The sequence below is a fragment of the Palaemon carinicauda genome, chromosome 18 (assembly GCF_036898095.1).
Source record: "Palaemon carinicauda isolate YSFRI2023 chromosome 18, ASM3689809v2, whole genome shotgun sequence".
Lineage (NCBI taxonomy): Eukaryota > Metazoa > Arthropoda > Malacostraca > Decapoda > Palaemonidae > Palaemon > Palaemon carinicauda.
The window spans coordinates 9086749-9109426 of NC_090742.1; the positions used below are offsets into that span (position 1 = coordinate 9086749).

At 47.8% G+C, this 22678-nt stretch overlaps 1 protein-coding gene and 1 long non-coding RNA gene across 2 annotated transcripts in view; one reads left to right on the top strand and one right to left on the bottom strand.

Moving 5' to 3' along the window:
- Window positions 1-703: 703 nt before the first annotated feature.
- Window positions 704-3477, bottom strand: LOC137658047 (uncharacterized). Its single transcript, XM_068392762.1, has 2 exons — window positions 976-3477; window positions 704-858 (listed from the first exon to the last, which is right to left on the bottom strand). Exon 1 carries the CDS (start codon window positions 3475-3477, stop codon window positions 2077-2079), a length of 1401 nt encoding a protein of 466 aa, XP_068248863.1. The 3' UTR covers window positions 704-858; window positions 976-2076.
- A 7541-nt stretch (window positions 3478-11018) lies between these two features.
- LOC137656960 (uncharacterized) overlaps window positions 11019-22678 on the top strand; it is a 79658-nt gene continuing 67998 nt past the window's right edge. Inside the window, exons 1-2 of the long non-coding RNA XR_011047060.1 lie at window positions 11019-11106; window positions 13365-13483. This is a non-coding gene — a long non-coding RNA (uncharacterized lncRNA). The remainder of the gene's footprint in view (window positions 11107-13364; window positions 13484-22678) is intronic.

Below are 22678 nucleotides of genomic sequence, written 5' to 3' on the forward strand. Positions count from 1 at the left end.
TGCAGCAGCACCAGTGGCGATATTTAGCAGCCCAGTTTGTCCTTCAGCAAAAGGATTGGTCCAGTTATTTTCAAGGAGGTCGGTGATAGCTTGTACAGCATATTCATCTTTCTTAATCCGTGAGGGTGTCAAATCCTGATGTATAGCAGCACGATCCGAGACATCAGTCATCTTGCGCAGCTGCTGAAGGCAACAGCTGCGATATTCTGCTGTCAGGTAGTAGCGAGTCACAGCACCCTGGTTGAGTGAGAATCCTTTGGTACCACCAGTGAAATAAATGTCGACAAATTTTGTTTATTACGGGCCTCAAAGGGAATTAAACAAACGCTTTAGTACATATTTGATGCAGTATGATCTATCATATCAAATCAACAAATGTTAATATGGACTCAGTGATTCATTATTGAACACCTGAGGCCAGTTTCACAAAAAGACTTAAATCAATTGTAAGTCTACAATTCTAGTGTTAAGCTGTAAAAATATACTTTTGTTGTATTTCATAAGAATTCTTTATACAAAGATAAAGCCTACATTACTTTTGGATCAACTATTTGAAGTAGAATAATTGAATCTTTCAATGAAAACTCTTTGCAATTGGAAACATCCTTGAAGAGTTTATGAGACTTAAGTCGGAACACTATTTTTTTTTTTTTCGTGAAACCGGGCCCTAGTCACAACTTACCAGCAGTCTGGGTGTCCTTATTCACTGTCTCCTCAATCGTCTGGTCAACTGGGATCCGTCCAAATGTGTTTGTGTCACTCATCTGCACAGAAAAGCCTCCCTGTAGCATGTGTTGATAAACCTGTGGATGTGTCTCTGGCAGCCTTGTCATATCGCAGTAGAAGACAGACAGGTATCTGAAAATGTGTATGGTCCATCATTATCGAAAGTTTGTTAGATTAATGTCATTAATGAACTAATTCAAACCTGCTAATATGCTACATTAATTGATCAGCCTAGTTAACTAACTATACCTGGCATAGTTCTGTTTATCATGTGCCAAGCACCATGGTATCATCCTGTTGATACCGGACATAGAGAGAGGCCAGTTCCCTTCCCGTGATGCTCTGATCAGATCTAGCAAAATCCCTGCCAGATCTAGGAAGGAGGCCCAGAATGATGCTAGTTGGCCACGGGTGCTGTGCAGCTCATCTAGGTACTGCAAGAAATAGGTGAGAATGACCGACACAGATGCATTTTCCAATATAAATTCCAGACTGTCTTGGCATACATCATCATGCAAGGTTCTGACAGCTTTGATTGTCTCTCTCATATGTCTGACGTCTCCAACGTGGTATTCTTCAAGCCAGGGATAGAATCCTGTCCAAGCCAGTCTCAATAGTGCCTCATATACGAGTTTGCAGAAACGGACACCTCGATTGTAGTGCCGTCCTTCAAGCACAGAGGTGATCGAACCTACAGCTATTATACCTGATTCCTCAGCGAGATCTCTCAAGCCAGCAGATGCGAACCTCCTTCCAATGATCGACAGAAGATTACATAAGGTTTGGAATGCCCCCATGCGGATCACAACCTTTTTGAACAGTTCACTGTTCTTCCATTTTATTTCCATTGCTTTTGCATATAGAGCTTGATCGAAAACACAGACGATCTCCTCCAAATGTAGTTCTGCCCTTATCTTCATGATTTGAAGCATCACTTGGTGAACAGTTGACAGTTGTGTGGCTGGGGCGTTGATCGTCGGGAGATAGCCTACATTGTCTCTTTGGATACTTTTGTTGTCACTTGTCTTCACATTAAAACCTGTCCAAGAACTTACTGACTGATCATTAGTGTCTGAGAGACGAGTAAGAGCCCATATTAAGTTTCTTTGCATCGCAAAATCCTGCACGTTTTGAACATCCAGGTCCTGTGGTTTCATGACTGGTGGACCTACTCTACTGCCAGCATTGTACTCTGGAATACCTATTGGAATTGGAGTTACACTTCGCTTTTTCTTGGTCAAAAGCAGAGGCGCAGTTTCTGGGGGTTTTGCCGTGTGAACCTGTGGCTGTATGATGATCCCATTCGCTCTATGTGATGTGCCCCCACCACTCAAAGTTTCTTCAAGCCTATCAATGTTGTCGAAAAGCAAGTGAAGTAGGAATATGAGGATGAAAAGATGATGGGAGGACTATGCCTTGGTCTGCTTCTTTCCTTTGCTTCTGAAGACAGAGTGCAGTATCTGTCTCTTCCAGCTTCGAATAGGAAATTCCATGACCAAGGCGATTGAGCATCTTGATAAGTTCAACATTTCCTGTGAGTGATTTTACACCCCAAGGCAGCAATATGTGTTTGGCAGGAATGACATTCCCTCTGCTGACAGCATAAATACAATCCTGGTCTATCGAATGGACAACGCGTTCTATTTTCATAGTTAATTCTTCTGTCTCACCATGAAGCAGAATCTTTAGGAACATCTCTAGAGATTTTGGTAGTTCGGTATAATCAGAATTCAGTTCAGCAGGATATGGAGGCCAAGGCTTTGTTTTGATCTTCTTAATCTGCCCTCTCAAGTGGTTTGCAGAAAGTTTGATAATGTTGTCAATATTTTCGGAGTATTTTAGTTCAAGCATTTGTTCTTCAGCCTTCACCATGGCTACCACTACTTGGTCTAAGGGAAGATTATCTGGATATACCAGAAGTTTTCCTTTGTCATCATGGACGAAATGAAGCGACTCCTTGAATTCACATTCTAGTCTCTGACGAAGGTGTTTCTTAGTATGAGGTTTTACATTATTGATGCCACATGTCTGTATGTAGCCGACTAACTTTACACTAAGCTCTGTCATTCTTAGGACTGTTGGTTTTGGAAATAATGTGTCTCTCACATACTGGAATAGTACACCGTAAGACTGCTGTTCTGCTGCTTGATAAGCTTCATCATCTTTGTCAGAAGCCACTGGTGTTTTCTCTTTCTCTCCCCGGGTGTACTTACGATAACATGATTTATGGTAATGGGCCTCGGCAGCAACCAAATCTCTGGCTGTGATTGCCAGTATTCTATGGTCAAGTTTGTTCTGAGCCACTCTCCGAATTGTTTCATCTGACCTGAGTTCCCTGGATTGGAATAGTGTCTCTCTGGTATTTGAACCAGGCATATATTTGCTTTCTCTCTCACAGAAGATGCAGATATGGCCTAGGACACGAGATGTTGTTGCTGGACAACGGGAGGATCTCCTTTCGTTTGAACATTGTGGCTCAGAGTCGGGTTCTTTGTTCAACTGCTGAAGTGTTTTCTTGTGTGTGAACTTCGACCTACAGTCTCTATGGTAGAACAGCTTTTCACCATACTCATGTTTTTCGAGAGTTAAGATAGGATCAAAATTCCTTATCCTGGCTGCGTCGACTAACGTACTAATAGTCTGGTCATCTCTGGCCTTTGTCAAATATGTTTCAGAAGTTTGTTTAGAACAAATAATGCAAGTCCTCTCTATTGATGATAGCACTTTTTGTCTTTTTGTTGGTGATTCCATTGAGCATCTTCTTACAGCCACACTATCTTCTGAAAAAATATAAATAGATGTAAAAGAACGTTCTGTGAAGTAGTATAGTCGTTTCGAAGAAACAAATGCTTTTCATAGACTACATATGAACTGTACATATTACCATGTAATTTATAAATTATCAATTAAATCTATTTCATCCATTCATGTAAGAATACTAAACACAAATAACACATTTTCCAATGAAATCATCTTTTTATTCAGCACCCACAAGCAGTTGTGAGTTGGAACATTTTGTGATAAAATCGTATTTTTCTCGTTTTTTACATAAAAACTTATAACTGTCATAAAAATCTTAAGCTGTGAGATTGAAAAGTCCATCATGCATTTTTGTTAATGGTATGGGTTGGTAATCAATAAAAAATAAGTTTCGTTTGGTGCCCCCAGATGGTACCGACTTCTCATCTGGCTCATGGACTACTTAGGCACTGAGATATAAGGGCGAACAAAGTTTCACTGTTTATGAACGGCATTAGTTTGGAGTATAAAAAAAAATACATATCCTCTCGAGCTTATTGTACTTTGTATATATTGCAATTTTTTTCGCCAGCAATATTTATTTGATAAATAACATGATATAAACATGATATAGACATATATATATATACATATATATATATATATATATATATACATATATATATATATATATATATATATATGTATATATATATATATATATATACACTCATCCTTAGCCTCCTGGCTAGTACATTAGTAATGTGTTCGCCTCGCATTCACACGGCAGCAGATCCATCCCAGCCCGGGACCATGAGTTTAAGCTGTTTACAGGGGAGGTCACTGCTATGGTTGGGCACCACAGTGGTGGGTTAGGCTTGCCCAGCTGACGTTCAGGTGAGCATCTATTCTGATGAAACTGGAATTGAAACCAGACACCTTTACCCTTTCCTTTACATAAATTGCTGGAATGGATTTTGATACAAAGGAAATTTCCGTATGAATAGAATTTCTGACTGAAATGTTGTTATCAGAATTAAGTTTTCATTCCAAGGTTTCTCCAAAATACAATAAACTATTTTGGTTACCAGAATATTCATTTTCAGAAAGAAAACAGGGTATTATTTTCACTTTTTATTAACATTATAATTTCAAACCTAGCTGCAATCATGATTACAAAATAGCATACAAGCCATACTGCTTCAAAAGAAAAAGCAGCCCAATAAAGAATCAAATATTGATAACAAAATTATAACAACATCAATATTCATATGACTGATTACAGACAAAAGGACAGTGGAGAAGGTTTTGAAAATAACGGTCAAGGTTTGGTACCTGTTTTTTTTTCTGTTTTTTTTTTTTCTCTTCTGCTAAGGCCGTTTAATCCAATCCCAGGTGTATGGTGGCCAGCTTGTTTCTGGAAAGGGCGTTGGCAATGGGATTCCGTTAACCAGGGATGTGTTGAAGTGTACGGTTGTATGCAGAAATGGCAGAGAGATGTCAGTCCTAAAGTGGTGGATCAGGCATCAGGCTGTCAAGTAAAGGCGTGCACAGTGGGTATGTGGTCCGTGTGAATGATGGACATGCTCTCTAAGAAGTAGCAGAAGTGACGGACAGCCAAATACACCACCAGTAGTTCGTGGTTGAAGGTATAGTAGCTGGATTCCACCTTGGAAAGTTTTCTATTGAAGAATGTCAATGGGGAGGGTGATCCGTTGATCATTTGCTCGAGTACCACCTAAAGGCAATGTCACTGGCATTGGTAGAGAGTAGGTGTGCAGTTGGCACTAGAAAGATGAGAGCCGGAGTAGATAATGGGTGTTTCTTTGCATTGAAAAAGACTGCCTCCTGTAGGGGGCCCCACTTCAGGTTTTTTGGTTTGCTCTCGAGGGAGTCGTAGAGAGGAGTGGGCGAGAGTTGTGGCGATGGCTGGTAAGCACCAGTGATAATAATTCACAATGCCAAAAAATTCCTGCAGTGCTTTGGCAGTCAATGGCATGAGGAATTTATACTATTGATACATTCTCAAGGAGAGGGTGAACGCCCCCTGAAGTAGTGCGATGACCCAAGAATGCTACTACCTTGGCACAAAAGGTCCTTTTGTCCTAACTAATTATAGGGCCCTTCTGGTGCAGATGGTCGAGGATGTTGCATATGTAATGTAGGTTGGTTGTCCTCTTGGGGGGGGGGGGGGGGAGAATATTAGTATGTCACATATGCAGAAGGGGGGATCTCTAAAGATGACATCCATGAGTCTTTGACATGTTACCCACGTATTATGAAGGCTAAAGCAGGACTAATTGAAGATATCTGTGGGGATATATAGGGGTTCGTTGACACTTGATAATACCAATTTAGGAGGTTGAGGGTTGAGAATTCGTTAGCCCCTGGAAAGTAGGTGGTGATATTGGCAAGGGGTTGGTGGCCTAGTTTTGTCTGGGTGTTAAGATGCCTGTAATCCCCACAGGAGCATAATAATTCATCCTTCTTCAGGACGATGTGTAGGCGTGACAACCATGGTCTGGAGGCCGTTTGACAGAGTCCCATTAATTCCATTTTGGAGAATGTGCATTTCGCAGCTGCCAAGTATTCTGGCGCCAACGTCTGAATATTACAAACACGGGGGCCCCTGTTGTCTTGATACCGTAATAGATGCGGTACTTAGCAGGAACTGTGGGTATCTGGCGTTGTTCTGGCCGAAAGTCGTCAGGATATAAAGTGAGGAGGTGTGTATAGGTGTCTAAGGGACAATCAAGTGTCAATGTGTGATTTTGACCAAGAGGTACAAATGAATGAAAAAATACTTATTGATGAGAGCAGTTTAACTATGGCAACAAAGAAATTCCACTAATACTTAGCGCTCCCAAACAACAGTCTCAGTGTCTCGTAACAATGGATGAGAATAGCAGATCTGTTGGTGACCACCAGGCAAGCTCAGTAGTCTTGGAATGATGGGGTCTCACCTTAAAGACCTGACAACCAGAGTTGACGCTCTTATGGACAGCCACTTACCCTCCATCGGGAACTCCATCAACATCTCCACTCCTGACAAAGGGGACAACCATGCATCACTGACTGAAGCATGGTGAATATTGTAGGATACAGACACCCAACTCCTGTCAAGCCTATGCAGTGACAAAGCCACCCCACACCTACTAATGCAACCTCACGCCTGCACACCATCCAACACCCTGAACAGCCTTTGCTCGCCCTCAGTTATGCTACTACTACTCCAGATTTGGGTCTGCTGCTAAGAAGTGTGCTATTGGATCTCAATGGTAATAAACGATAAGCCCACGTTAGATCCTGATGCATGCAAAGAAAAGAATCCCTTAATTTTGCATCATTCAAGATTTAATGTGCGCTTTCTGGTAGATAGCCTACTGGTGTGTATCGTTCCCTTCTGCCTCATTCTCCTCGTAATATGTATTCTATGCAGATGTCTTCTTCTTGGGGTATTAAAGCCAACACTTGTTGTTGGCACGGGCCTTTCCCTTGGTTGATCCGTAGATGGCTGATGCGTCCACGATAGAACTAGAATGTTTCATACTTCCCTGGAATGCTATTTGCTATGCTCATTGCCACTTATATATATATATATATATATATATATATATATATATATACATACACATATATATGTGTGTGTTTGTATGTATATATATATATATATATATATATATATATATATATATATATATATATATATCCCAGACATGAATTATGGCTGAGGGATTTGTCCTGCATTGGCCTAGAAACGGCTGCATTTGTTGTTTATAATATATATATATATATATATATATATATATATATATATATATATATATATATATGTAAATATCACCCACGAACGGCATTTAATACCGAATTCTATCTTGGGAAAATATATCCACTTGGAATTCATTTTATGGTAACAGCTTCTGGCCGGGTGGAGATTCGAACCCCCACCTCTGCGGCTGGAAGCTATGCCTACAGTGACTCTACCGAGTGAGCTATCAGAGAGATTATAAAAAGTTTATGACAAATCTCCATACATATTCCTGTCGAATTCAGGAATCTGTTCATAGACTTGAAATAAACCCATCTCCACCATGATAGCTGAATCGTTAGTTTGTAACACGTGGTTATTTTAAATGAACATATATCACAAGCACACGTGATTTTAATCAATGTAAATATCACCCACGAACGGCATTTAATACCGAATTCTATCTTGGGAAAATATATCCACTTGGAATTCATTTTATGGTAACAGCTTCTGGCCGGGTGGAGATTCGAACCCCCACCTCTGCGGCTGGAAGCTATGCCTACAGTGACTCTACCGAGTGAGCTATCAGAGAGATTATAAAAAGTTTATGACAAATCTCCATACATATTCCTGTCGAATTCAGGAATCTGTTCATAGACTTGAAATAAACCCATCTCCACCATGATAGCTGAATCGTTAGTTTGTAACACGTGGTTATTTTAAATGAACATATATCACAAGCACACGTGATTTTAATCAATGTAAATATCACCCACGAACGGCATTTAATACCGAATTCTATCTTGGGAAAATATATCCACTTGGAATTCATTTTATGGTAACAGCTTCTGGCCGGGTGGAGATTCGAACCCCCACCTCTGCGGCTGGAAGCTATGCCTACAGTGACTCTACCGAGTGAGCTATCAGAGAGATTATAAAAAGTTTATGACAAATCTCCATACATATTCCTGTCGAATTCAGGAATCTGTTCATAGACTTGAAATAAACCCATCTCCACCATGATAGCTGAATCGTTAGTTTGTAACACGTGGTTATTTTAAATGAACATATATCACAAGCACACGTGATTTTAATCAATGTAAATATCACCCACGAACGGCATTTAATACCGAATTCTATCTTGGGAAAATATATCCACTTGGAATTCATTTTATGGTAACAGCTTCTGGCCGGGTGGAGATTCGAACCCCCACCTCTGCGGCTGGAAGCTATGCCTACAGTGACTCTACCGAGTGAGCTATCAGAGAGATTATAAAAAGTTTATGACAAATCTCCATACATATTCCTGTCGAATTCAGGAATCTGTTCATAGACTTGAAATAAACCCATCTCCACCATGATAGCTGAATCGTTAGTTTGTAACACGTGGTTATTTTAAATGAACATATATCACAAGCACACGTGATTTTAATCAATGTAAATATCACCCACGAACGGCATTTAATACCGAATTCTATCTTGGGAAAATATATCCACTTGGAATTCATTTTATGGTAACAGCTTCTGGCCGGGTGGAGATTCGAACCCCCACCTCTGCGGCTGGAAGCTATGCCTACAGTGACTCTACCGAGTGAGCTATCAGAGAGATTATAAAAAGTTTATGACAAATCTCCATACATATTCCTGTCGAATTCAGGAATCTGTTCATAGACTTGAAATAAACCCATCTCCACCATGATAGCTGAATCGTTAGTTTGTAACACGTGGTTATTTTAAATGAACATATATCACAAGCACACGTGATTTTAATCAATGTAAATATCACCCACGAACGGCATTTAATACCGAATTCTATCTTGGGAAAATATATCCACTTGGAATTCATTTTATGGTAACAGCTTCTGGCCGGGTGGAGATTCGAACCCCCACCTCTGCGGCTGGAAGCTATGCCTACAGTGACTCTACCGAGTGAGCTATCAGAGAGATTATAAAAAGTTTATGACATATATTTTCCCAAGATAGAATTCGGTATTAAATGCCGTTCGTGGGTGATATTTACATTGATTAAAATCACGTGTGCTTGTGATATATGTTCATTTAAAATAACCACGTGTTACAAACTAACGATTCAGCTATCATGGTGGAGATGGGTTTATTTCAAGTCTATGAACAGATTCCTGAATTCGACAGGAATATGTATGGAGATTTGTCATAAACTTTTTATAATCTCTCTGATAGCTCACTCGGTAGAGTCACTGTAGGCATAGCTTCCAGCCGCAGAGGTGGGGGTTCGAATCTCCACCCGGCCAGAAGCTGTTACCATAAAATGAATTCCAAGTGGATATATTTTCCCAAGATAGAATTCGGTATTAAATGCCGTTCGTGGGTGATATTTACATTGATTAAAATCACGTGTGCTTGTGATATATGTTCATTTAAAATAACCACGTGTTACAAACTAACGATTCAGCTATCATGGTGGAGATGGGTTTATTTCAAGTCTATGAACAGATTCCTGAATTCGACAGGAATATGTATGGAGATTTGTCATAAACTTTTTATAATCTCTCTGATAGCTCACTCGGTAGAGTCACTGTAGGCATAGCTTCCAGCCGCAGAGGTGGGGGTTCGAATCTCCACCCGGCCAGAAGCTGTTACCATAAAATGAATTCCAAGTGGATATATTTTCCCAAGATAGAATTCGGTATTAAATGCCGTTCGTGGGTGATATTTACATTGATTAAAATCACGTGTGCTTGTGATATATGTTCATTTAAAATAACCACGTGTTACAAACTAACGATTCAGCTATCATGGTGGAGATGGGTTTATTTCAAGTCTATGAACAGATTCCTGAATTCGACAGGAATATGTATGGAGATTTGTCATAAACTTTTTATAATCTCTCTGATAGCTCACTCGGTAGAGTCACTGTAGGCATAGCTTCCAGCCGCAGAGGTGGGGGTTCGAATCTCCACCCGGCCAGAAGCTGTTACCATAAAATGAATTCCAAGTGGATATATTTTCCCAAGATAGAATTCGGTATTAAATGCCGTTCGTGGGTGATATTTACATTGATTAAAATCACGTGTGCTTGTGATATATGTTCATTTAAAATAACCACGTGTTACAAACTAACGATTCAGCTATCATGGTGGAGATGGGTTTATTTCAAGTCTATGAACAGATTCCTGAATTCGACAGGAATATGTATGGAGATTTGTCATAAACTTTTTATAATCTCTCTGATAGCTCACTCGGTAGAGTCACTGTAGGCATAGCTTCCAGCCGCAGAGGTGGGGGTTCGAATCTCCACCCGGCCAGAAGCTGTTACCATAAAATGAATTCCAAGTGGATATATTTTCCCAAGATAGAATTCGGTATTAAATGCCGTTCGTGGGTGATATTTACATTGATTAAAATCACGTGTGCTTGTGATATATGTTCATATATATATATATATATATATATATATATGAGTGTGTGATCTGCATGTGTATGAGGGCATATAAATGTATGCATTTTTTTAGGTGTATCCATGCATTTGTTTACATGAGTAAAATTTCGAGAAAATCTTGGAAAAAAATCAGAAAAGTAGTTCATGGTATTTTAAAAATGTCAGAAAAGTAGTTCATGATATTCTACCTTCTGATCGTAAATACATCAGAATTAAGATTGCATTTAATAAAGTATCTTTTATTCTATCTTTATATCGTGGTATACAAAAAGAAACACTCGATTGAATAACGATTTAACAAGAAAAAAATGTATTTCTTTACTACAATATTTCTGCCAAATGTATTGCTCCGCGCTCGGGTGTTTCAGGCACACAACTTACTCAAGTGGCTGTTGTTAGAGAAAGAAGAGAACATCTGTGCTTCTTATTATATCTTATTATTTCCGAGAATAAATTGTTCTACGTTTTATCGAAGGTTGGTACCGTTAATTCAGATACCTGATCAGGTGTATTAAAGTATCTCCAAAGTTATTTTCAAATAAAAGAAAAATGGGTAAATATGTAATTTGCAAGTTGGTGGCGCTACTCCATTTTGAGTTGGCAGTCATAGCCTAGGCCAAGACATTTTATTTATGTATTTTTCCCTTCTATGTGAAATTACATTTTCATTTCGAATTTTTAAAACGAATTAGTAACTGCTAGGATACTGGGGTGTTTTGACCAAATGTCTGTTAATTGGGAGGTACGTATAATTGAAAAATAATTGTTTTCATTATAGAACAGTGCCATATTTGTTAGGACTTTAGAACTTGCGTAATTGAATTGATATTTGCAGATGGACTATTTTGAATCCTATTTTGAAACTTCTATTAACATAGTTACAGAATTAGATAAAAAAAACTCCCATTTAGAACTTTTTCTTAGCAATGGCCACAAGAGCATCTTTGTTGTATTTACACTTTTTAGGTGAATGAGATGCAAGTTATGCCCCAGCCTCTGTTAGTTAGAGAGAGAGAGAAAAAGAGAAACCAGACCTCCATTTTGTATAACGAATTCGAGTTTCCCTAAAAATTAAAATTAAAAAAAAAAAATTCAACAATGTATATAAATACTGTAGTGATGCCCTACCCTAGGCACAAAGTTCTGACCTATATAACCCTAATTCCTCTCCTACCGAGCTAGACCTAAAAAAAAAATTCAAATTGAATCATATTACTTTAGATGGGTGCATCCTGATATGATCTTTCATGATCTGGGTTACGTCATATACTACAACCAGAATTATGATCCCAACATACAAGGGCAACCCTTTGAAAGCATTATTACACATTGCTGTGAATTATATAAGAAAAAAAGTTGGGTTACTTCATATATTTAAATAAGATTCACTTTCTTTCCCTATCTTACCACTTTATCAGAATTATGGGAATGTGTACAAAACTTAACCTAACCTAGGTTGTTCGATCCTTACATAGCCAATCTTAGAGCCTCTACCCCACATAATGTGATATACAAGGCTATAGATAGAATCATTCTATAGGATGCATCCTAACTTCACATACAATGCTTAGTTAAAATCAAATTATGGAGTAATATCCTAACTTAACCTACTGCATGGCACAAATTCCTGTTCAAAACATGGCTAAAACAATTTTTAAAGCTTTATTTCATTACTAAGAATCCTATTTACTATTGGCAGAAACCTCTATTAACAAAGTTACAGATTTTAATAAAAAAAAAAAAAAAAATTCCCGTTTTGAACATTTTGTTATCTTATTTACACATTTTAGTTGAATGATATGCAAGTTATGTCCCAGCCCTTGTTAGTCAGAGAGAAAAAAAAGCAAGCAGACATCCATTTTGTATAACGAATTCAAGTTTAGCTGGAAATGAAAATATATTAACTGGTCTTAAATTTCATCATCTCTGTATGAAAGTTCATTGCTCATAATTTAATATTTAAAAAAAAAAATGTTTCACCAATGTATACGAATACTGTAGGGATGTCCTACCCTAGGCACAAAGTCCTGACCTAGGTAAAAGAATGCAAATCGAATCATCTTAGATGGCTGCATCCCGACATGATGTTTCATAATCTAGCTTACGAAGTTATATACTACAACCAAAATTATGACCCCAACATTCAAGGGTAACCCTATTTAAGCATTATTACACAATGCTGTGAATTATGTAAAGGAAAAATGGGGTTACCTTATATATTCAAACAAGATTCACTTCCTTTTCCTATCTTACCAATTTATCTAAATTACAAGTTAGGTTAAGTACAAAACTTGACCTAACTTAGGTTGCTAGATCCTTACCTAGCTGGACTTAGACCTCCCTCCTACCCACCTGATGTAACTTACAGTACTATAGATAGAATTTTATTATGAGGATATGCCCTAACCACGTAAAATTGAGGAATATCCTAATTTAACCTACCGCATACCACAAATTCCTGTTCAAAATATAGGTCAAACAGTTTTTAAAGCTTTATTTCATTACTAAGAATAGGAAGTAGATGATTAATTTTTTATTATTCATTGAAAAATATATCAATAGGTAAATTCAGATAGTCTTTAAACTTATGATAGTTAATCCAGTAATACCAGTTAGTAGGTAACATTGTTTTTAATGGTCCTTTTATAAAAGCAAAGACGTCATGCTTAGTTTTGTTAATGTATATGATTATTCAAAATGAAAGGAGATTTTTTAAGATATAATTTTTCTCAGGTGCATCTTGATCAATGAGCTATGGGATTCTGAAATTAAAGGGATGTTATTTTTCTACTCTTCAGTGAAGGCATGGAGTATGTAAAATCCAGCTAGCAGCAGCAACTGGAATTTTAAAGGTAGGCTTAATAAAGAGCATTTTGTTCCGTAACCGAAATACAAACCACGCTATTTACAAAGGGTATTACTTTTAGCGTAGCTGAAATGGCGAGCCATTAGAAATTTAACGAGGGTGTATTACCCCCGCGCTAGTTAGCGGGGGGTTAGGGGAGTGGTAGCTAGCTACCCCTCCTCCCCCTCACACACAGGTGAATACTCACTTTCACTTTTGGCTCGGACTGTGACAGACGTCTCTGTCTTGGTCCTCGCTTGGCAGCCATTGTTTGTTTTGTCTTTACTTAATCGCTTACTTTTCATTTACTCAATATATATGTAAACATGTTTTCATGTTTGTATATATATTTGAGTATAGAATGAGTAAGTTTCCTTTTCAGATTTGTGTGTGTAGTGTACGATATCTACGTGGAGCCCTCGGCAGTTAGGCCACCACGGCGTAATTTTATGGGTGGCGATCGAGTTTGACTTAAGTCTTTCTCTCTCTCTCTCTCTCTCTCTTGAGGTCATTCACCCTTTTACTACGTGTTACTACGGCCTTGTAGCCTAGTTTCCTTTCCGTGTGGGGGGTTGCTACGCCGTACGTTTGTCTCAATTAGTTATGAATCTAATTGTAGTTGTTTTTTGTTTTTCAGCTTGTAGAACGATTCCTTTCGGGGTTTTCGTTCTTTCTTTAGTGTTCATTCATTTTTAAATTTCATATTACATAGTTACATAATTATAATTGTTATAATTCTGTTTTGGTTACAGCTCTCCTTCCGCGAGTGTAAGTGGTTGTCAGGGCACGTGCCTGTTGTGTAATTCTTGTTCCTTTCCCTCGGGATTCCTCTTCGGAGCCTTCCCGGGGGAATGAATGTGTACTAATATTATTTGTTTTATCTTTTTACAGTTACCGATCTAGTTCGTTTCTGTAATATAGCAACGGTGTGAGCTGTCTGGTTGAGTCCTGGGGATTCGGCTGTTGCTGCCTCCCCCCTTGTATTTTCGTCAGGGGCGTGTCCCCTTCTACTGGTAGTACTCCCGTGACGACGGACAGCTCTCCAGTTCATTTTAGAACTCTCAGGAGGCTTGCATCCTTGGGCGGGTAACTTTCCTTCCGAGGGAAGTTTTTCCTGTCCAGGCTTGAGTTTTTCCCCTTTTGGGGGGTTCTTCTCTTGACTTTTTCTCGTGCGACTATGCTCTTGGTGCTGAGGGGTCGCACCTGCAGTTTCGCTCAAGGGGCTGGGCAACTGCAGGAGCTCCTCTTCGGAGGATTGCTCCTTTTAGGTCACTGGCTGACCAGTCTCTTCCACGAAGTGTTTCTCTTTCGTTCGCGAGAGAGTACACTCATAGAGACTCCTCTTCGGAGGTTTTTCCTGTTGCTGTTGCTGTTGGCCTCCCTCGCCGTAAGGCCCACCGTCCGCCTCGTCGTAAGGGCCTCTCATCTCCCTATAAGGGTGCTTGAGGCGCCTTTTTGGATCTCCGTTTGCAGCCTACAACTCCTTTTTCTCGATCTTCCGCTTTGGTGCAGATGGACAGCAGTCTGATCTCGTCTTCCGACGGGCAACGGTCTTCCCGACGGACAACGGTCTTCCCGACGGACAGCGGTCTTCCGACAGACATCAGTCTCCCGGCGGACAACGATCCCTTCGGGGCAAAGGGTTGCCCCCACGGGGGTTCTTCCCTTGCGTGTCAGGGTTTCCCTGCGCGCCCTTCTGCTGATCGCCATCGCGCGACCCTCAACTGCGGATGCTGATCGCCATCGCGCGACCCTCGACTGCGGATGCTGATCGCCATCGCGCGACCCTCGACTGCGGATGCTGATCGCCATCGCGCGACCCTCAACTGCGGATGCTGATCGCCATCGCGCGACCCTCGACTGCGGATGCTGATCGCCATCGCGCGACCCTCAACTGCGGATGCTGATCGCCATCGCGCGACCCTCGACTGCGGATGCTGATCGCCATCGCGCGACCCTCAACTGCGGATGCTGATCGCCATCGCGCGACCCTCGACTGCGGATGCTGATCGCCATCGCGCGACCCTCGACTGCGGATGCTGATCGCCATCGCGCGACCCTCGACTGCGGATGCTGATCGCCATCGCGCGACCCTCGACTGCGGATGCTGATCGCCATCGCGCGACCCTCGACTGCGGATGCTGATCGCCATCGCGCGACCCTCGACTGCGGATGCTGATCGCCATCGCGCGACCCTCGACTGCGGATGCTGATCGCCATCGCGCGACCCTCGACTGCGGATGCTGATCGCCATCGCGCGACCCTCGACTGCTGATCGCCATCGCGCGACCCTCGACTGCGGATGCTGATCGCCATCGCGCGACCCTCGACTGCTGATCGCCATCGCGCGACCCTCGACTGCTGATCGCCATCGCGCGACCCTCGACTGCTGATCGCCATCGCGCGACCCTCGACTGCTGATCGCCATCGCGCGACCCTCGACTGCTGATCGCCATCGCGCGACCCTCGACTGCTGATCGCCATCGCGCGACCCTCGACTGCGGATGCTGATCGCCATCGCGCGACCCTCGACTGCTGATCGCCATCGCGCGACCCTCGACTGCGGATGCTGATCGCCATCGCGCGACCCTCGACTGCGGATGCTGATCGCCATCGCGCGACCCTCGACTGCGGATGCTGATCGCCATCGCGCGACCCTCGACTGCGGATGCTGATCGCCATCGCGCGACCCTCGACTGCGGATGCTGATCGCCATCGCGCGACCCTCGACTGCGGATGCTGATCGCCATCGCGCGACCCTCGACTGCGGATGCTGATCGCCATCGCGCGACCCTCGACTGCGGATGCTGATCGCCATCGCGCGACCCTCGACTGCGGATGCTGATCGCCATCGCGCGACCCTCGACTGCGGATGCTGATCGCCATCGCGCGACCCTCGACTGCGGATGCTGATCGCCATCGCGCGACCCTCGACTGCGGATGCTGATCGCCATCGCGCGACCCTCGACTGCGGATGCTGATCGCCATCGCGCGACCCTCGACTGCGGATGCTGATCGCCATCGCGCGACCCTCGACTGCGGATGCTGATCGCCATCGCGCGACCCTCGACTGCGGATGCTGATCGCCATCGCGCGACCCTCGACTGCGGATGCTGATCGCCATCGCGCGACCCTCGACTGCGGATGCTGATCGCCATCGCGCGACCCTCGACTGCGGATGCTGATCGCCATCGCGCGACCCTCGACTGCGGATGCTGATCGCCATCGCGCGACCCTCGACTGCGGATGCTGATCGCCATCGCGCGACCCTCGACTGCGGATGCTGATCGCCATCGCGCGACCCTCGACTGCGGATGCTGATCGCCATCGCGCGACCCTCGACTGCGGATGCTGATCGCCATCGCGCGACCCTCGACTGCGGATGCTGATCGCCATCGCGCGACCCTCGACTGCGGATGCTGATCGCCATCGCGCGACCCTCGACTGCGGATGCTGATCGCCATCGCGCGACCCTCGACTGCGGATGCTGATCGCCATCGCGCGACCCTCGACTGCGGATGCTGATCGCCATCGCGCGACCCTCGACTGCGGATGCTGATCGCCATCGCGCGACCCTCGACTGCGGATGCTGATCGCCATCGCGCGACCCTCGACTGCGGATGCTGATCGCCATCGCGCGACCCTCGACTGCGGATGCTGATCGCCATCGCGCGACCCTCGACTGCGGATGCTGATCGCCATCGCGCGACCCTCGACTGCGGATGCTGATCGCCATCGCGCGACCCTCGACTGCGGATGCTGATCGCCATCGCGCGACCCTCGACTGCGGATGCTGATCGCCATCGCGCGACCCTCGACTGCGGATGCTGATCGCCATCGCGCGACCCTCAACTGCGGATGCTGATCGCCATCGCGCGACCCTCAACTGCGGATGCTGATCGCCATCGCGCGACCCTCAACTGCGGATGCTGATCGCCATCGCGCGACCCTCAACTGCGGATGCTGATCGCCATCGCGCGACCCTCAACTGCGGATGCTGATCGCCATCGCGCGACCCTCAACTGCGGATGCTGATCGCCATCGCGCGACCCTCAACTGCGGATGCTGATCGCCATCGCGCGACCCTCAACTGCGGATGCTGATCGCCATCGCGCGACCCTCAACTGCGGATGCTGATCGCCATCGCGCGACCCTCAACTGCGGATGCTGATCGCCATCGCGCGACCCTCAACTGCGGATGCTGATCGCCATCGCGCGACCCTCAACTGCGGATGCTGATCGCCATCGCGCGACCCTCAACTGCGGATGCTGATCGCCATCGCGCGACCCTCAACTGCGGATGCTGATCGCCATCGCGCGACCCTCAACTGCGGATGCTGATCGCCATCGCGCGACCCTCAACTGCGGATGCTGATCGCCATCGCGCGACCCTCAACTGCGGATGCTGATCGCCATCGCGCGACCCTCAACTGCGGATGCTGATCGCCATCGCGCGACCCTCAACTGCGGATGCTGATCGCCATCGCGCGACCCTCAACTGCGGATGCTGATCGCCATCGCGCGACCCTCAACTGCGGATGCTGATCGCCATCGCGCGACCCTCAACTGCGGATGCTGATCGCCATCGCGCGACCCTCAACTGCGGATGCTGATCGCCATCGCGCGACCCTCAACTGCGGATGCTGATCGCCATCGCGCGACCCTCAACTGCGGATGCTGATCGCCATCGCGCGACCCTCAACTGCGGATGCTGATCGCCATCGCGCGACCCTCAACTGCGGATGCTGATCGCCATCGCGCGACCCTCAACTGCGGATGCTGATCGCCATCGCGCGACCCTCAACTGCGGATGCTGATCGCCATCGCGCGACCCTCAACTGCGGATGCTGATCGCCATCGCGCGACCCTCAACTGCGGATGCTGATCGCCATCGCGCGACCCTCAACTGCGGATGCTGATCGCCATCGCGCGACCCTCAACTGCGGATGCTGATCGCCATCGCGCGACCCTCAACTGCGGATGCTGATCGCCATCGCGCGACCCTCAACTGCGGATGCTGATCGCCATCGCGCGACCCTCAACTGCGGATGCTGATCGCCATCGCGCGACCCTCAACTGCGGATGCTGATCGCCATCGCGCGACCCTCAACTGCGGATGCTGATCGCCATCGCGCGACCCTCAACTGCGGATGCTGATCGCCATCGCGCGACCCTCAACTGCGGATGCTGATCGCCATCGCGCGACCCTCAACTGCGGATGCTGATCGCCATCGCGCGACCCTCAACTGCGGATGCTGATCGCCATCGCGCGACCCTCAACTGCGGATGCTGATCGCCATCGCGCGACCCTCAACTGCGGATGCTGATCGCCATCGCGCGACCCTCAACTGCGGATGCTGATCGCCATCGCGCGACCCTCAACTGCGGATGCTGATCGCCATCGCGCGACCCTCAACTGCGGATGCTGATCGCCATCGCGCGACCCTCAACTGCGGATGCTGATCGCCATCGCGCGACCCTCAACTGCGGATGCTGATCGCCATCGCGCGACCCTCAACTGCGGATGCTGATCGCCATCGCGCGACCCTCAACTGCGGATGCTGATCGCCATCGCGCGACCCTCAACTGCGGATGCTGATCGCCATCGCGCGACCCTCAACTGCGGATGCTGATCGCCATCGCGCGACCCTCAACTGCGGATGCTGATCGCCATCGCGCGACCCTCAACTGCGGATGCTGATCGCCATCGCGCGACCCTCAACTGCGGATGCTGATCGCCATCGCGCGACCCTCAACTGCGGATGCTGATCGCCATCGCGCGACCCTCAACTGCGGATGCTGATCGCCATCGCGCGACCCTCAACTGCGGATGCTGATCGCCATCGCGCGACCCTCAACTGCGGATGCTGATCGCCATCGCGCGACCCTCAACTGCGGATGCTGATCGCCATCGCGCGACCCTCAACTGCGGATGCTGATCGCCATCGCGCGACCCTCAACTGCGGATGCTGATCGCCATCGCGCGACCCTCAACTGCGGATGCTGATCGCCATCGCGCGACCCTCAACTGCGGATGCTGATCGCCATCGCGCGACCCTCAACTGCGGATGCTGATCGCCATCGCGCGACCCTCAACTGCGGATGCTGATCGCCATCGCGCGACCCTCAACTGCGGATGCTGATCGCCATCGCGCGACCCTCAACTGCGGATGCTGATCGCCATCGCGCGACCCTCAACTGCGGATGCTGATCGCCATCGCGCGACCCTCAACTGCGGATGCTGATCGCCATCGCGCGACCCTCAACTGCGGATGCTGATCGCCATCGCGCGACCCTCAACTGCGGATGCTGATCGCCATCGCGCGACCCTCAACTGCGGATGCTGATCGCCATCGCGCGACCCTCAACTGCGGATGCTGATCGCCATCGCGCGACCCTCAACTGCGGATGCTGATCGCCATCGCGCGACCCTCAACTGCGGATGCTGATCGCCATCGCGCGACCCTCAACTGCGGATGCTGATCGCCATCGCGCGACCCTCAACTGCGGATGCTGATCGCCATCGCGCGACCCTCAACTGCGGATGCTGATCGCCATCGCGCGACCCTCAACTGCGGATGCTGATCGCCATCGCGCGACCCTCAACTGCGGATGCTGATCGCCATCGCGCGACCCTCAACTGCGGATGCTGATCGCCATCGCGCGACCCTCAACTGCGGATGCTGATCGCCATCGCGCGACCCTCAACTGCGGATGCTGATCGCCATCGCGCGACCCTCAACTGCGGATGCTGATCGCCATCGCGCGACCCTCAACTGCGGATGCTGATCGCCATCGCGCGACCCTCAACTGCGGATGCTGATCGCCATCGCGCGACCCTCAACTGCGGATGCTGATCGCCATCGCGCGACCCTCAACTGCGGATGCTGATCGCCATCGCGCGACCCTCAACTGCGGATGCTGATCGCCATCGCGCGACCCTCAACTGCGGATGCTGATCGCCATCGCGCGACCCTCAACTGCGGATGCTGATCGCCATCGCGCGACCCTCAACTGCGGATGCTGATCGCCATCGCGCGACCCTCAACTGCGGATGCTGATCGCCATCGCGCGACCCTCAACTGCGGATGCTGATCGCCATCGCGCGACCCTCAACTGCGGATGCTGATCGCCATCGCGCGACCCTCAACTGCGGATGCTGATCGCCATCGCGCGACCCTCAACTGCGGATGCTGATCGCCATCGCGCGACCCTCAACTGCGGATGCTGATCGCCATCGCGCGACCCTCAACTGCGGATGCTGATCGCCATCGCGCGACCCTCAACTGCGGATGCTGATCGCCATCGCGCGACCCTCAACTGCGGATGCTGATCGCCATCGCGCGACCCTCAACTGCGGATGCTGATCGCCATCGCGCGACCCTCAACTGCGGATGCTGATCGCCATCGCGCGACCCTCAACTGCGGATGCTGATCGCCATCGCGCGACCCTCAACTGCGGATGCTGATCGCCATCGCGCGACCCTCAACTGCGGATGCTGATCGCCATCGCGCGACCCTCAACTGCGGATGCTGATCGCCATCGCGCGACCCTCAACTGCGGATGCTGATCGCCATCGCGCGACCCTCAACTGCGGATGCTGATCGCCATCGCGCGACCCTCAACTGCGGATGCTGATCGCCATCGCGCGACCCTCAACTGCGGATGCTGATCGCCATCGCGCGACCCTCAACTGCGGATGCTGATCGCCATCGCGCGACCCTCAACTGCGGATGCTGATCGCCATCGCGCGACCCTCAACTGCGGATGCTGATCGCCATCGCGCGACCCTCAACTGCGGATGCTGATCGCCATCGCGCGACCCTCAACTGCGGATGCTGATCGCCATCGCGCGACCCTCAACTGCGGATGCTGATCGCCATCGCGCGACCCTCAACTGCGGATGCTGATCGCCATCGCGCGACCCTCAACTGCGGATGCTGATCGCCATCGCGCGACCCTCAACTGCGGATGCTGATCGCCATCGCGCGACCCTCAACTGCGGATGCTGATCGCCATCGCGCGACCCTCAACTGCGGATGCTGATCGCCATCGCGCGACCCTCAACTGCGGATGCTGATCGCCATCGCGCGACCCTCAACTGCGGATGCTGATCGCCATCGCGCGACCCTCAACTGCGGATGCTGATCGCCATCGCGCGACCCTCAACTGCGGATGCTGATCGCCATCGCGCGACCCTCAACTGCGGATGCTGATCGCCATCGCGCGACCCTCAACTGCGGATGCTGATCGCCATCGCGCGACCCTCAACTGCGGATGCTGATCGCCATCGCGCGACCCTCAACTGCGGATGCTGATCGCCATCGCGCGACCCTCAACTGCGGATGCTGATCGCCATCGCGCGACCCTCAACTGCGGATGCTGATCGCCATCGCGCGACCCTCAACTGCGGATGCTGATCGCCATCGCGCGACCCTCAACTGCGGATGCTGATCGCCATCGCGCGACCCTGGCATGCTGATCACTGCTCGCGATCGCTCACCTTCGCATACTGCTCGCCAACGCATGATCGCTCACCTGCGCATACTGCTCGACCATCGCGTCGGCATAACACAACGCGCCATCGCCAACCTGCGCGTTAGCGCTCAGCAGCTCACCACCGATCGCTTGTTGATCCATATCGGCAGCGGTCCTCCTTGCCCAAGCGGCAGCGCGTTTCCTCGCCATCGCGCTAACGCTTGCGTTCGCCGCCTCGGACTCGCTCTCATCCACCTGCCCACCCTAGCGACCTCTCGCCCGCGCGACCGCTCGCCGTGCAACCGCACGACCACTCGCCTGCACGCCCACGTGCCTGCACGTCTACGCTCATGCTCTCCAATGTTCGTCCACGCGCGAACCAACGGTTTTTCCATCGCATGGACGGATGGTGTTCCGTCGCGCGAACCTACAGTGTTTCTTCGCACAAATGTCGGCTTATTTCTTGCAGTATCCATTGCTCATCTATGGGTTATCCCTCGCCGACCACCAGGAATTCCCGTCGCGCGAGCTCCAGGGCAATTGCGACCACGATTCCCAATGGGGTTTTCGCAGCATGACCAGCCTGGCGAGTTCTTCTGGAGCGTATTTCCAGAACACTGCCTCACCCCGTAAACACAGAGCATGGCACTTGCAAGAATAGGAGAAACTTAAGGGAGATCTGAGCAACACTCCTCTATTCCTGAACCTGGGTTAGCCCTTCCC

What these genes read in the sequence shown, in the direction of transcription:
- LOC137658047 (XM_068392762.1), bottom strand. Translation starts at nt 3,477, where the DNA reads ATGGAATCACCAACAAAAAGACAAAAAGTGCTATCATCAATAGAGAGG.